At 34.0% G+C, this 13,078-nt stretch overlaps 1 protein-coding gene across 1 annotated transcript in view; it reads right to left on the bottom strand.

Annotated features, from left to right (window-relative positions):
* LOC148285618 (E3 ubiquitin-protein ligase AMFR-like) overlaps positions 1-13,078 on the bottom strand; it is a 91,915-nt gene that overhangs the window by 2,024 nt on the left and 76,813 nt on the right. The window contains exons 4-9 of the mRNA XM_088243191.1: positions 10,538-10,848; positions 9,444-9,554; positions 7,245-7,378; positions 5,973-6,079; positions 3,397-3,579; positions 2,056-2,279 (exon numbers count right to left, since the gene is read on the bottom strand). Of these exons, the coding sequence (XP_088099317.1) occupies positions 2,056-2,279; positions 3,397-3,579; positions 5,973-6,079; positions 7,245-7,378; positions 9,444-9,554; positions 10,538-10,848 (1,070 nt within the window). The remainder of the gene's footprint in view (positions 1-2,055; positions 2,280-3,396; positions 3,580-5,972; positions 6,080-7,244; positions 7,379-9,443; positions 9,555-10,537; positions 10,849-13,078) is intronic.

Raw genomic sequence — 13,078 nt, 5'->3', positions numbered from 1 at the left:
ACCCCTGTTTTGCATAACTTTAACAAGTCTTTTTTAACATAGTTTTTCGCTGTAGTAAGGTTTTACTACGGCAGATATTTTTACTTCAATGAAAACTAGCCAAACTCACACAGTAGTAATAAAAACATTGGATGTGATATTGTTTCAGTAATGAAAAACAGACAAAGACACCGTTTAACTATTTTTCCTTGTATATTCATTATTTGAAACATAAACTTCAATTCAAAAATAATCACTTAAAATCATTTAAGTGATGTTCTTTGTGAAGATTTGAGAAAAAATGCTATATATACGTTTTTACTCGCTCTACAATTCTCTGAAACTAAGTTAATGGCGTAATATTATTGAAACGATTATACCTGTAGATAGAGGATAAAAAATTGAAGTTAATTATATTCATAACTCAAATATGCCAAAACCGTAGTTAACCGGTTTTCCTTGTATACCCACGATATAAGACATTTTATAAAAAAATACACAATATTAGAGGATATTTAAAAAATCTTTATTAATTCCTCAATATTAATACTGTCTCCTTCAAAGTAATCACCATCGGATATAATACACTTATGCCAGCGTTTTTTCGAATTTTCAAAACATTTCTGGAATGCACTTTTTGGTATGCCCTTCAGTTCCATCAGCGATTCGGTCTTAATCTCCTCTATGGTTACGAAACGTTGTTCTTTAATAGTTTTTTTTTATTTTTATTAATAACAAATAAAAATACAATATTACAACTAAATACAATTTTTTACATCAATCAAATACAAATATTTACATTAACGTTTCCCATTACGTAAAAGAAATAAACAATTCTTGGACGTCTTATAATAGTTTATTTTATTTAAATTAATAATATTTTTAGGATAACATAAATAAATTACAAAAAAGATCTAAACGACGTTTTCAATCAGTGTTACATAAAGAAGAATTATAGATGTAATTTTTCACTTCTTTCTTAAATATATTGTATTCCTGACTGCACTTTTTATTTTCTTTGTTCATTTCATTAAAGAAAAATATTCCTCTGTAAGTATAATGATGTTGTGCTGTAGTTGTTTTTAATTAAGGAATTAAGATATTACCACCTGTTCTAGGTCGCGTACTTACGTTTTGAGACCTAGAAATACTACTATTTATTTTATATTTGTGTATTTGAAGCAAACAATTCTTTTTATATAGCAATTTTATATCTAAAACCTTAATTTTTTTAAATAATTGAACAGTGGGAAAAGTAGACGGTTTTTTCAAAATAACTTTTATAATTAATTTTTGTATTTTTCAACCGGTAAAATTTTTGTTTTAAAAGCACCACCCCATCCGATTATTCCGTACTATATGGATTGGGCGAATGCAAAGTAAATTGATTTTAATTTTTTGATGCTTAATATATTCCTTAGTCTAATAAATACATATATAAGTTTTCTCATTCTATTTACAATATTATTTATTTGCTCCTTCCATTTTATATTTTTATCAATTATAATGCCTAAATATTTAATGCTATTTTTTTCAGTGATTTGAAGGCAATTATCATTATGAAACTGATATCCTTCATTGCATTTTGTTGTGTGGATACAAATATTTATAGGAGGTATAATTTGTTCTTTCAATGTAAAAGTGATGTAATATGTTTTTTCAGTATTCAGAGACAAAATATTGTCATCAAACCATTCTTTTAATTTATTAATATCTATATTTGATTTTAAATTTATTTCGTCCCATGAAGATCCCCTTATAATGAGGGGACTTCTCTTTATCTTGAAGAGAAGTCGCAAAGTGACTGGGTAATCAATGTGGTTTTTTGTCAAAACGTCACAAACTGACAAAACTTCAAGCCATACAAAAAAGAGCATGACAGAAATGTTTTGAGAATTGGAAAAAACGCTAATGTAAGTGTATTATATCTGATGGTGAATACTTTGAAGGGGACAATATTAGTTTTGAGGATTATTTTTTTTATATATTTTAAAATACATTTACTCAAATTCTGTGTATTTTTTTATAAAGCCTCACTTGAGGGTATGTGAGAAATTATAAGATGCAAAATAATACCTCTCACTGTGAACTTTCTCAGAGTTGCATGCTTCACCTCCGGAGTTCTGGTGGCCAGGTTGAGTGTGGATCGGCTGGTGATTTTTTTGATTCTGCGATTGGTTTTGTTGGGTGTGACTTTGTTGGGTTTGGGGCTGACTTTGCTGGGTCTGGCCCTGATTTTGCTGTGCGTGATTCTGGCTCAGTCGATTGGCCAACATGGACAAGGAATGCTGCAGTAACACCTGCGAAAGAGATTATTATAAAAGGTTAGTAGTTAGTTAGTTAGTTATTATAAATGGAAACAAAACTAACAATGATTCATAAAAACAGGCCAAGAGGTCCGGACATACATACTTTCAAAAGCATGTTTTTTTTCCTATTTTTTTTTTTAAAAAGAAATAATTTTAACAAAAAAACAGAGAGAACTTAATCAAGTTCCCAATATTTCATAGGAATTGTTGCACCGTTGGGTTCAGATGGATGATCATTCTTTACAAAGTTAGTAAAATATTACTACAACACAAACTGACTCAATCGATATTTCCTTCCTTAGCTATTTTAATTCCACCAAGTTTTGCAGAGAATGTGTGAAAAATCCCAGGCAATTTTCGAACAAAAAAACAGAACACCGGAATCTTTTTTCCCACATGTTTCATGCAGTGCTGTATAAAAAAGTATGCTAAAAGAAAAATGGCAGATAGGTTTCCTTGTATAAAAACCATTCAGGGATTTCACAATTAAATTATTTACTATACAATACATATTTAGGTACAATTACCTTAATTTTATTTTAAAATATAAAATGATAATAAAATACAAATATAAAGATTATTCACTATCACCCTTCCCTTGATCATACCTCTCTATGCCTAGTAAGCAAAAGGGCAATGTAGGGAATTCCAAAAACTTTACTTTTTAAATATCTGTATTTAAAAACATGTCTTATTTCGCTCATTACGCACGGCATTATATGTTGCATATAATACAACATTACAACACCATTTCCAGAGGGATTTTTTAAGAGTTGAGGCTAAATATCGGTCCCTTAGAATCAGAGTAACGTATCTCCATTTTGTCTACTTTACAGGAGAGATAAAAAACAGGTTTAAAAACTACTTTTTACTACTAAAAATTGTACTTTTTTTTAAACAAATGACATTTTAAAAAACTAATGAGACGTCAGTTTTAAAAAATGTCAAGTGTTTAAAAACAGATAAAATTTCACTATTTTATTAATCTGTTTTTTTTGTCTCCTGTAAAGTAGGCAAAATCATGTTACGTTTCTCTGACTCTAAGGGGCCGATAGGTGACGGTGCATGTGTGCCTGTGTGTGTATCGTGTACAAGAGGTGGTAAGGACCTGAGAGCCGGGAGTGGGGGGCGCGGTGAGGAGCAGAGCGCCCCCTGCGTCGAGGGACAGCAGGCGCGGGGGCAGAGTGAGACGCCCGTCCAGGATGTTCTCCACCGTCAGCTCCACGGAGTGGGTGTGCAGAAGGTCGCGCAGGATGACATTCAGCGGGTAGTTAGGAAACAGTTGTTGCACCTGAAAAGAATATAGCATTTTTATGGTATTACAGCAACAAGCGCACCTGTATATTCCTCACTCGGTGGTGTATAAGGCACTGCATTGGTACTCCAAATTGCAGCGCAACTGGATCACTGTTTTTGGGAAAACCAACAAAACCAGTAGCAAAAAGACTATTTCTTTTAAGTTTAATATACAACTCGTGTGTTGTATTTGCCAGTACGCTGCCCTAGTTCTTGTATGTTCAATAGACCATTTTGTAAAAAGACGTTTTATTTGTTTCTAAAGTAAAATCAGTGAGTGGAGATTGGCACTCAAAAAATGCTGAAAATACTATTTACTAATTTACTAATGGAAAAAATAATAATTATTTTTTTTGCAACAGAGGGAAAACATTTTTGAGAAGGAAATATGGGAGTCTAGGCATTTACAGGGCTTGTGACCTGTCATTGGCTGGTTTAAGTGGCCCTCTCTGTTGCAACAAATTTAAATATGAACAACTCCCTAGGGAGAAAATGCAGCCAGTCTGCAAGCATTTGGAAATACTCAAAACATTGTTGAAAATAATAATTCTTTAGCCACATGGACGCGTAATAAGATAATGAACATGTTGGCATTCATAACTCTTTTTTTTAAGTGGTCTATTAAACATACAAGAACTAGGGCAGAGTGTAGCGAAATTACTATTTTAAACTCAATGTCCACATTGAACTTAGAAGAAACAGTCTTTTCGCTACTGTTTCTGTTAGTTTTCCCAAAAAACAGTGATCATGGACAGTGGGGTTTTTGCTTTTAACCCCCTCAACCTAAACTTCAGGTGCCAGTCTAGGAACTATTCTTTATACCTGGATCCCACAATGTTTGTCTATTAAATTTATTTCTCTTTGATTTTACTTTTAATGTTTCGTTTCTAGTTTTATGTTACTGCATATAATTGTATCTTTAATTATATGTTTAAAATAGACTCTGTCCGTAAATTTATTCAAACAAAATAATTATGTCTGATACAGTAATATTGACATTACTTATAATGCACAAGTTTTATATTTCACAAGTGGATTTTGTTTTCTGGCTATCTTTAGAGTAGTGGTGAGTAAGAGAGGGAATTTCGGCTGTGGACCTTTATAGGAACTTCTCCACATTTACTTAGTAAAGAGAAAATCACAGAAAACTCATTCAAGAGAAGCCTGTAAAAATACAGTGTAATACCACCTTTAAAACTGATATTTCACATCTACCCTCCCAGGAATCAAACTCAGAACCTCAAGAATGTTAAGCGAATACGCCAACCACCACACAACGAGGTGGACTAATCTCCATTTGATTTCCTTATTTAAGGATTTTTACCTGAAAGTAGCTATCAAAACACTCGAAACACACGCAGAACTAACTGTATTCTTCCTCCTCCTGGACAAAGAGTATTTTTTATAAAATATTTAAATAACTAAGGTGTTCTTTAATTAACCATAATTGACAAATTGTTCAGTTTGAAACCACTGTGCTGAAAAGCAAGTTTTTCTTGACGTTAAATTGAAATGTGCAGATTCATGTACTATCTTGATCAAAATTTTTATTTATTTAATTTTTTACTACGCCATTTGCATATTATCAGTATTTTGTGAAAACCCAACCGTGAAATTCCAACAAATATAGCAAATCAGCAAGCTTTTATTATCTCTACATAATTTATTTATTTAAAAAAAAAAAAAAATATTTGCGTTCTTACGATTTACCCAAGTATTCCATTTTGAGGACCATTTTCAACGAGTTGTAAATAACTCATTATTAGAAAATAGGAATAAAGTTGGGGTAGAGTGGAATTCGAACCACGGACCTTTGAGCCGTGAGTCCGAGACACTGGCCACAGGACCACAACCCGAGACCATAATAATAGTAATAAGTATAATGTTTACCTTTTCTCCTTATCTCAGTTAGACTGTGGCCATGTAGAGATGCTAAGAAACATTGATTTAAAAAAAATGTGGTGTTTGTACACCTTGTGCACTTGTGTGCACTGGTTCAAGTAAAATATAAAAACCAGTAAATGAGGAAGTTCAGAGGTTTTTTTTATATTTGTTGGTAGACTATCGAACTCTACGATTTTTTAGAAAGTTTTATAATTTTGAAATTACTCCGCCTGTGACGTCACAAGTTCTCTTTGGTGAATTCTGCTGATTAGTGAATTGGCTTTCCGTAAACCGGAAATCTATCACAACATCCTATAATTGGTTGATTTGGAAATAATAGTTAAGTAGTTTGTTCTTATTTTTTAAAAAAAATTCATTCCTTTTTATAAGAAACATCGCCATACAATTTAATGCTCTAATTTTTACTGCGTGTAAGAAATCATTTTTTGTATCCAAAATTCCGTAGCACTGAATTTCCTCATTAGTGATTTCTAGAATGCTTACCTGTCTAGCCATTGCATCCATTTGGGAGTTGTTAGCCTGGGGTTCTGGTCGCATTATATGCGTCACCTCTACGGAGAAACTTGGCAGCCAAGATACGTAACGAGATCCTGCAAAATGAACAATAAATATGTCATTAAAGAAAACTCAGCTTGTCATTTTGGATATACGCTTTACCTATAAAATTGTAAATTGCCCACAAATTGTCGGAAATTTGTATCAAGTCCCTGTCTAAAGACCTCGACATTCCACGCTCACAAATTAATAACATGAATAAAATCAGTTTTAGGAGAATAATACAGCCTACCTACAGTGACATCGACATATTACACTGTAAATATTAGATGTTAACATAAGTTCTGTCGGTTTTTTTCCAAATTTAAAAATGAGCACCAAAAATAAAACAAAATGGTAAAGGTCATTCGAATGAAAATTTTCTGCTCTAAAAGATATTGTGTTTGCTTTTACATTACTTCAATTATTTTATTTGATTACTAGCATTCAAAATGAGATGTCAAGTAGGCAAAAGTCAGCATTTTTAACATCTGCTGTTCACATTCAACTGAGGGAATAAAGCTGCTTGCAATATTTGACTGTGAAATATTCTGGTTTAATTGAATGTTTCATTTTAACCATGTTGGGAATCGAACCCACGAGGCCGAGGTCTACTAAAGACATCCTAAATATATTTTTTGCTCAACTTAATGCGCTAAGGGATTTCACCAGTTATTTTATTTTTGACTAAAAGTAGTTTTAAAATTATTAATAACCTTGATTTTTCTTCTAAATGTGATTCTTTTATGTCTTCTACTCCTGGATCACCTTGATTACTTACTTTTAAATGCAGATCATCGCATATTACTAAAAAAAAAGTTATCATCCATGGACATAACTAATGCACTAAATTTAGTGGACGCATATATATTACATAACATAATACTATCAGATGTGCCATCTTTTTTATTTATAAATTCACATTTTACATTATATTTTTTTGGTTGGAAAACAAAACATTGATATTTTCCTAAAAAAATATAATTTACAGAATTATTTTTACAGAAAACATGTAACAAATAAGTAATATTGCTAACTGCACAGATATTTTAAAAACCTTGTATTCAAATAAAATTATGTTTTCCTCATTCTAGTCTATTTTGGCATCTCTTTGTACTTTTTCGCAGCTCAATTAACAATCCCAAGAAAAGAAAAATCCAAAGACTATAATTTAATCATGGGTGTTTTAATGTGTATACAAGGTTGGAAAAGACTACTCACCATCGAAGTGGAAAAAGTGATTTGGTTGACGTGGCTGGGAGGGAGGTTGCGTGGAGCGAGTCGGCCAGAGGGAGAGAACAAGGCGACAAGTCGGACAAGACGTATCTTGCTGAAGCCAGGACGAAAGACACCAGCTAAAAATCAAAGTTAAAAGAACATTAAAATGGATGACAATATCGTTATAAATAAAACTATAGGTTTCTGCGTATACACATTGTTAATGACCGTTTTTACTCCATGAAAACGGGCCGATGAGAAACGGGAGTCCTTGTTTGACCATCCGTTTATTCATACTAGCTCATACAACGCTGTCCAACAGGTATGCGCATGAGTGAATATCTGGTATTGGGAATGTGGATGGCCCAAAGAATATTGTTTTGTAAAAAACATTTAATGATCTAATTATAATTCTCATAAAGATTATAGTGAAGATTATTCACTGTATTTGATTTCATATAAAATTCAACTTAATAAATAGGATATCATTGATTACCTGGCCAATTCGTCAATACCCTGTCCACAGGCAGGCGATTTTCTCCTAGACTTTATTAATCACACAAAACTTGATGCTATTACTGGCCAGCCTAGAACTAAGATTTGAACAGTGTCTAGACACTATTCACATAATCAATATCAAGTGCGTACGTTACTTTTACCTAGGGGCAAAAGTTCATAGAGCCAAATCCCAATGCCGTATGTACATGCGTAATAAGTAGGTACATAATACACCTTACTGTCCATCAATAGTCCGGCTTCTCTTGAATGAGTTTTCTGTGGTTTTCTCCTTAAAGCAAATACGGAGAAGTTCCTATAAAGTTCCACAGCCGAAATTCCCCCCGATATAGATAGCCAGGAAACAAAATCCACTTGTGAAATATAAACCTTGTACATTATGGGCCTTACTTATAAATCGGGTGCAAACTCAAGCTTGAGAATAGTGGTAGAATAATGATGGTATAGCAAAAAGTATTAAAAGTATAAATCTGGGATAGCGACCATAGAATCTTATACCTGCACATTATGTGGTATAACGCTGGATAAGCACGCGATCTGTCAAAAGTCATATTTTTCGGTAATCAAAATGGATAGTTAATCAGTTTTTTTTTTCAATTTTAAACAATTTCGAAGTCCTGCGACCTTCTCAATGCGATTCAAGTGATTTTTAATTATTTGTTTAAATAATATCTGAAATGTTATATATTTGTGTGTGTTTTAATTAATTGTGATAAAAAAGAAACACAAATAAACTTGGAATTCGTTTTTAACTTCTCTTCTTCCTAATTTTGATTTCTTTTTCCAACAGTTTTCTCCATGTTCTCGCTTACACTGACTTCGACGTTTATTTGTTTTATTTTATAAAAGTTACTGCGCACGCGCACATATCAGTGTTGACTGTTTAAAAAAATTAAGCATAAAATAAACTGAGAATTGTTATTCTAGGTAATAAATATTTTTATAAGAAAGCTTTTTTTTATATCGGTTATAAGTTAAACTGGATATAGTTATTTCTTAATGTAAACCTGGTATAAGGAAATCTAATAAGTAAGGCCCCATAAGCGAGATCAAAAATACTGCAACTCCCATTAAAAAAATTCAAAAAACCTTACTGTGTACTGTACTGGCTATATTAATATAACATGTAACTGTGTGACCGACCGACATTGGTGTTCTGTAGACAAGTGTACATTTATTTTCATATTTATAATAATATTAACAGTACAGCAGGACCTCGATAGTCCCGACCCCAGCTAATCCCAACTCCCCTATAATCCGAACGACCACTTTAGGGTTAAGTCCACTTTTTTACAAGCAATAATTTTGTAACTAAACATGTAACAATTTTTTATTCAATTTTCTGAAATTCTGACATTTAACATTTCAAGAACAAAATAAACACTTAAACTTGAAACCTCAGAATTACAAAAATGGACTTGAGCATTTTTTTTTAATTGGGCATCCAATTGGACTTTATTAAATATATTTATAAAATGTATCTTATGATTAAAAAAATTTTTCTTAGCTTTTCAGTAAAAGTAGACTTTCCAATAAAATAAAATTTTAGAAATCGTTAGTATTTTTTGGAAAATTTCTAATTCAAAAATAACTTTGATTTTATCCATTGGCAATTACGAAATATTTATTTGTACGCGGACTCTACAAATACAAATATAATGTGAAATAAATATAAAAATTTCTTACTTATGGAAAACATGTCCACACGGCAATTTTCTGGCAGCTTCCATTTTCTCCCAACAGATGGCGCAGTTGTCAGAGTTCACTGTCAATTCTTCAACAGTTGCCATTGGGTAGCTGTAATTAAAATTTCAATTTCAATTAAAAACCCCTTCAAAAAATTGACATGTCAATGAAAATACCTAAACTCCAACGTAAAAAAAGCGCTGAGGAAATGTTGATGCTTAAACATAGGCAGGATGGTGAAGGCCACACTAGCCAATGACAGGTCATAAGCCCTGTAAATGCCTAGACTTGCATATTCCCATCTTAAAAATGTTTTCCCTCTGTTACAACAAATTTAGATCATAATAACTCTCTAGGGAGGAATTCCATGTCTACAAACATTTGGACATACCTACTCAAAACATTAACTAATATAGTATCCATTTATTTATGTACAAGATTTCGTTCTGTAATTTTAGCTTTAGTTAGGCCAAAAACATTGCAAATATTGGCTAATAATACAAACAAGTATTCTTTTAGAGATAAAAAATTACTTCAGACAATATCTTTAATTATTTTTGGTAATCATTAATTACCTCATTAAGTACCAACTAAATATTACAATATAATTATTTTTATTGCTTACTGATAAATCGATAAGCGTGTTTTCCCAAGATAAAAATTATTTTCAAAAATATTATAATTTGGTAAAACAATAACATCATCATCATACTTTTAGTCACACCTGACTGTGTATGGCAAATGCAGTTTTATCTTGTTCATCTGTTGTTCCATAAAAGGTGAGGCGATTCAGTCTTAAGTTTCTGGTGCCAGTCCAGTGACAATGAAATATTGTGTAAAACCACATTTAAAGAATATGTCATATTCACATTGTCAGGAATCGAACCCGGGACCTCGAATATAATAGGCAAACATGTCAATTACTACATTGTGCCCTATGCACTATTGGGTTTGTATCAATGACGATGATGATGATCTAGTTACTTATTAAAATCACACATCTTTTTAAATAATAAATTTAAAAAGAGATAACAGGTATTTTCTATCTAAGTCGTTTTACATTATACATAAATGGTGTACAGGTAAGTACTGACACTCTTTCAATGTGCTTGAGCACCATCAGGTAGTTGCGGTGCTTGCGCACGCGGCGCTGCAGCTCGTGGAACAGGAAGCGCAGCTGCATGCAGATGACCAGCGAGGCCATGGACAGGAAGATGTTGGCCCACAGCAGCATGTGCACGTGGTGCGCCAGGTCGAGCAGCACGGCCACCAGCTGGAGGTACAGGTCGCAGTAGTGCGCCATGGCCGCGCGGCTGCCGCCCGAGGGGGGCGCCCCGGGCCCGCTCGACGCCAGCAGCGCGTAGCGGATTATCACGTTGAAGGTGCAGATGCTCAGCAGCCCGCACTGCAAACATCGAAATATAGCGGTGAACAAATATTATTAAATGTTGCGGTGAACAAACGTACAGATGCTCAGCATCCCGCACTGGGAACATCGAAATATAGCGGTGAACAAATGCTTGGAGGGCACTTAAGTATGAATTGTTGCGGTAAACAAACGTACAGATGCTCAGCATCCCGCACTGGGAACATCGAAATATAGCGGTGAACAAATGCTTGGAAGGCACTTAAGTATGAATTGTTGCGGTAAACAAACGTACAGATGCTTAGCATCCCGCACTGGGAACATCGAAATATAGCGGTGAACAAATATTATTAAATGTTGCGGTGAACAAACGTACAGATGCTCAGCATCCCGCACTGGGAACATCGAAATATAGCGGTGAACAAATGCTTGGAAGGCACTTAAGTATGAATTGTTGCGGTAAACAAACGTACAGATGCTCAGCATCCCGCACTGGGAACATCGAAATATAGCGGTGAACAAATGCTTGGAAGGCACTTAAGTATGAATTGTTGCGGTAAACAAACGTACAGATGCTCAGCATCCCGCACTGGGAACATCGAAATATAGCGGTGAACAAATGCTTGGAAGGCACTTAAGTATGAATTGTTGCGGTAAACAAACGTACAGATGCTTAGCATCCCGCACTGGGAACATCGAAATATAGCGGTGAACAAATATTATTAAATGTTGCGGTGAACAAACGTACAGATGCTCAGCATCCCGCACTGGGAACATCGAAATATAGCGGTGAACAAATATTATTAAATGTTGCGGTGAACAAACGTACAGATGCTCAGAATCCCGCACTGGGAACTTTGAAATATAGCGGTGAACAAATACTTAGAAGGCACTAAAGTATGAAATGCAGCGGTGAACAAAAAATGGACTCAAAATGCACTGCATTATGATATAATGAAGTGAAAAAACGTGCTCATCGAGTTCGCACTGGGAACAAGCACATCATCATCATCATCACCATTCCCTTCCCGCACCTAATGGTGGATAGGGAACTGCATTGTAACCGCCGCGTATCTCGATAATTTTTTTGTTACATGAAGAGAAGATGATCAGTCTTACGCTTCAGGTGCCAGTCCAGGGACTACGAAATATTCTAGTGTAAAAACACAATTTTAAATAAATTATTTCATGTCAACCATGTCGGGAATTGAACCCGAGACCTCTTGCATGGTAGGCGAATCCGCTGATCACTACGTGCAGGCCGACAAGAAGGACCGAGGGAACAAGTACGGGAACTTTAAAATATAGCAGTGAACAAAAAAATAACAAATACTTTGAAGGCGGTGGATTATGAAATATTGCAGTGAACAAACGTGCAGATGCTCAGCAGCCCACACTGAAAACAAGCACGGGAACTTTCGAATATAGCGGTGAACAAATACTTAGAAACAAATTCTTATGAAATATTTCGATGTACAAATGCTCAGTGGGGCACTGGATGCACACAGCACATAGGGACAATTTTTATTTGCACTTAATTTTTCAGGTTCAATGGACTACATGAAACTTTTGTATTGTGTTAAGTTAGGACACGCAGCGGCTACTATTCCTCGTGCAAACCAGGACATTTTTGTAGGTGTTTTTGTTGAATTAATTCAAATAAAAGTAAACAAATAAAAATGAAAAACCGAACTACGTCAACCGAGGTTGATGCACCAATTTAATCAGAGGGCAAAAAAATTCTTGACGAGATTGCAAAATAAGACGATATCATTTGCATATTTAAATAACTTGTTTACTAATCGTAATTAACTAATGTTTTTTATTTATTTGAGATTTTGTGAATTTTAAATTATAATACTTTAGCCAAAGGTGAATTTAGACAAACAGAACATATGTTTAAATTTATTTCAACAGAGACGGAAAACATTTTTGAGAAGGGAATATGGAAGTCTAGGTATAAATTTAAATATAAATAACTCCCTAGGGAGAAAATCCAGCCAGTCTGCAAACATTTGGACATACTTAAACATTGTTGAATTAACTACCTGGTAAAAGAAGTATTAAAATTGGAAAATTGTTTTCAGGCGTTGCCTAGTAGGTGATTTGGTTCAGCCGGATGAATCTCACCCGCGTGATAAAGGTTTCAGCTCTTTTACTTCACAAAAGTCAATATATGGAAGAGTTGAAGAAATGTGGATGTTCAAACATGGGCAGAATGGTGAATGTTACACAGTGTGTAAAGTGGCCACTTAAACCAGCCAATGAC

This window comes from Micrasema longulum, unplaced genomic scaffold, assembly GCF_059751315.1.
Source record: "Micrasema longulum isolate JH-2025_06_02 unplaced genomic scaffold, ASM5975131v1 h1tg000020l, whole genome shotgun sequence".
NCBI classification, from domain to species: domain Eukaryota; kingdom Metazoa; phylum Arthropoda; class Insecta; order Trichoptera; family Brachycentridae; genus Micrasema; species Micrasema longulum.
The sequence above is the reverse complement of the archived record's forward strand: the minus strand, read 5'-3'. Positions and strand labels throughout refer to the sequence as shown.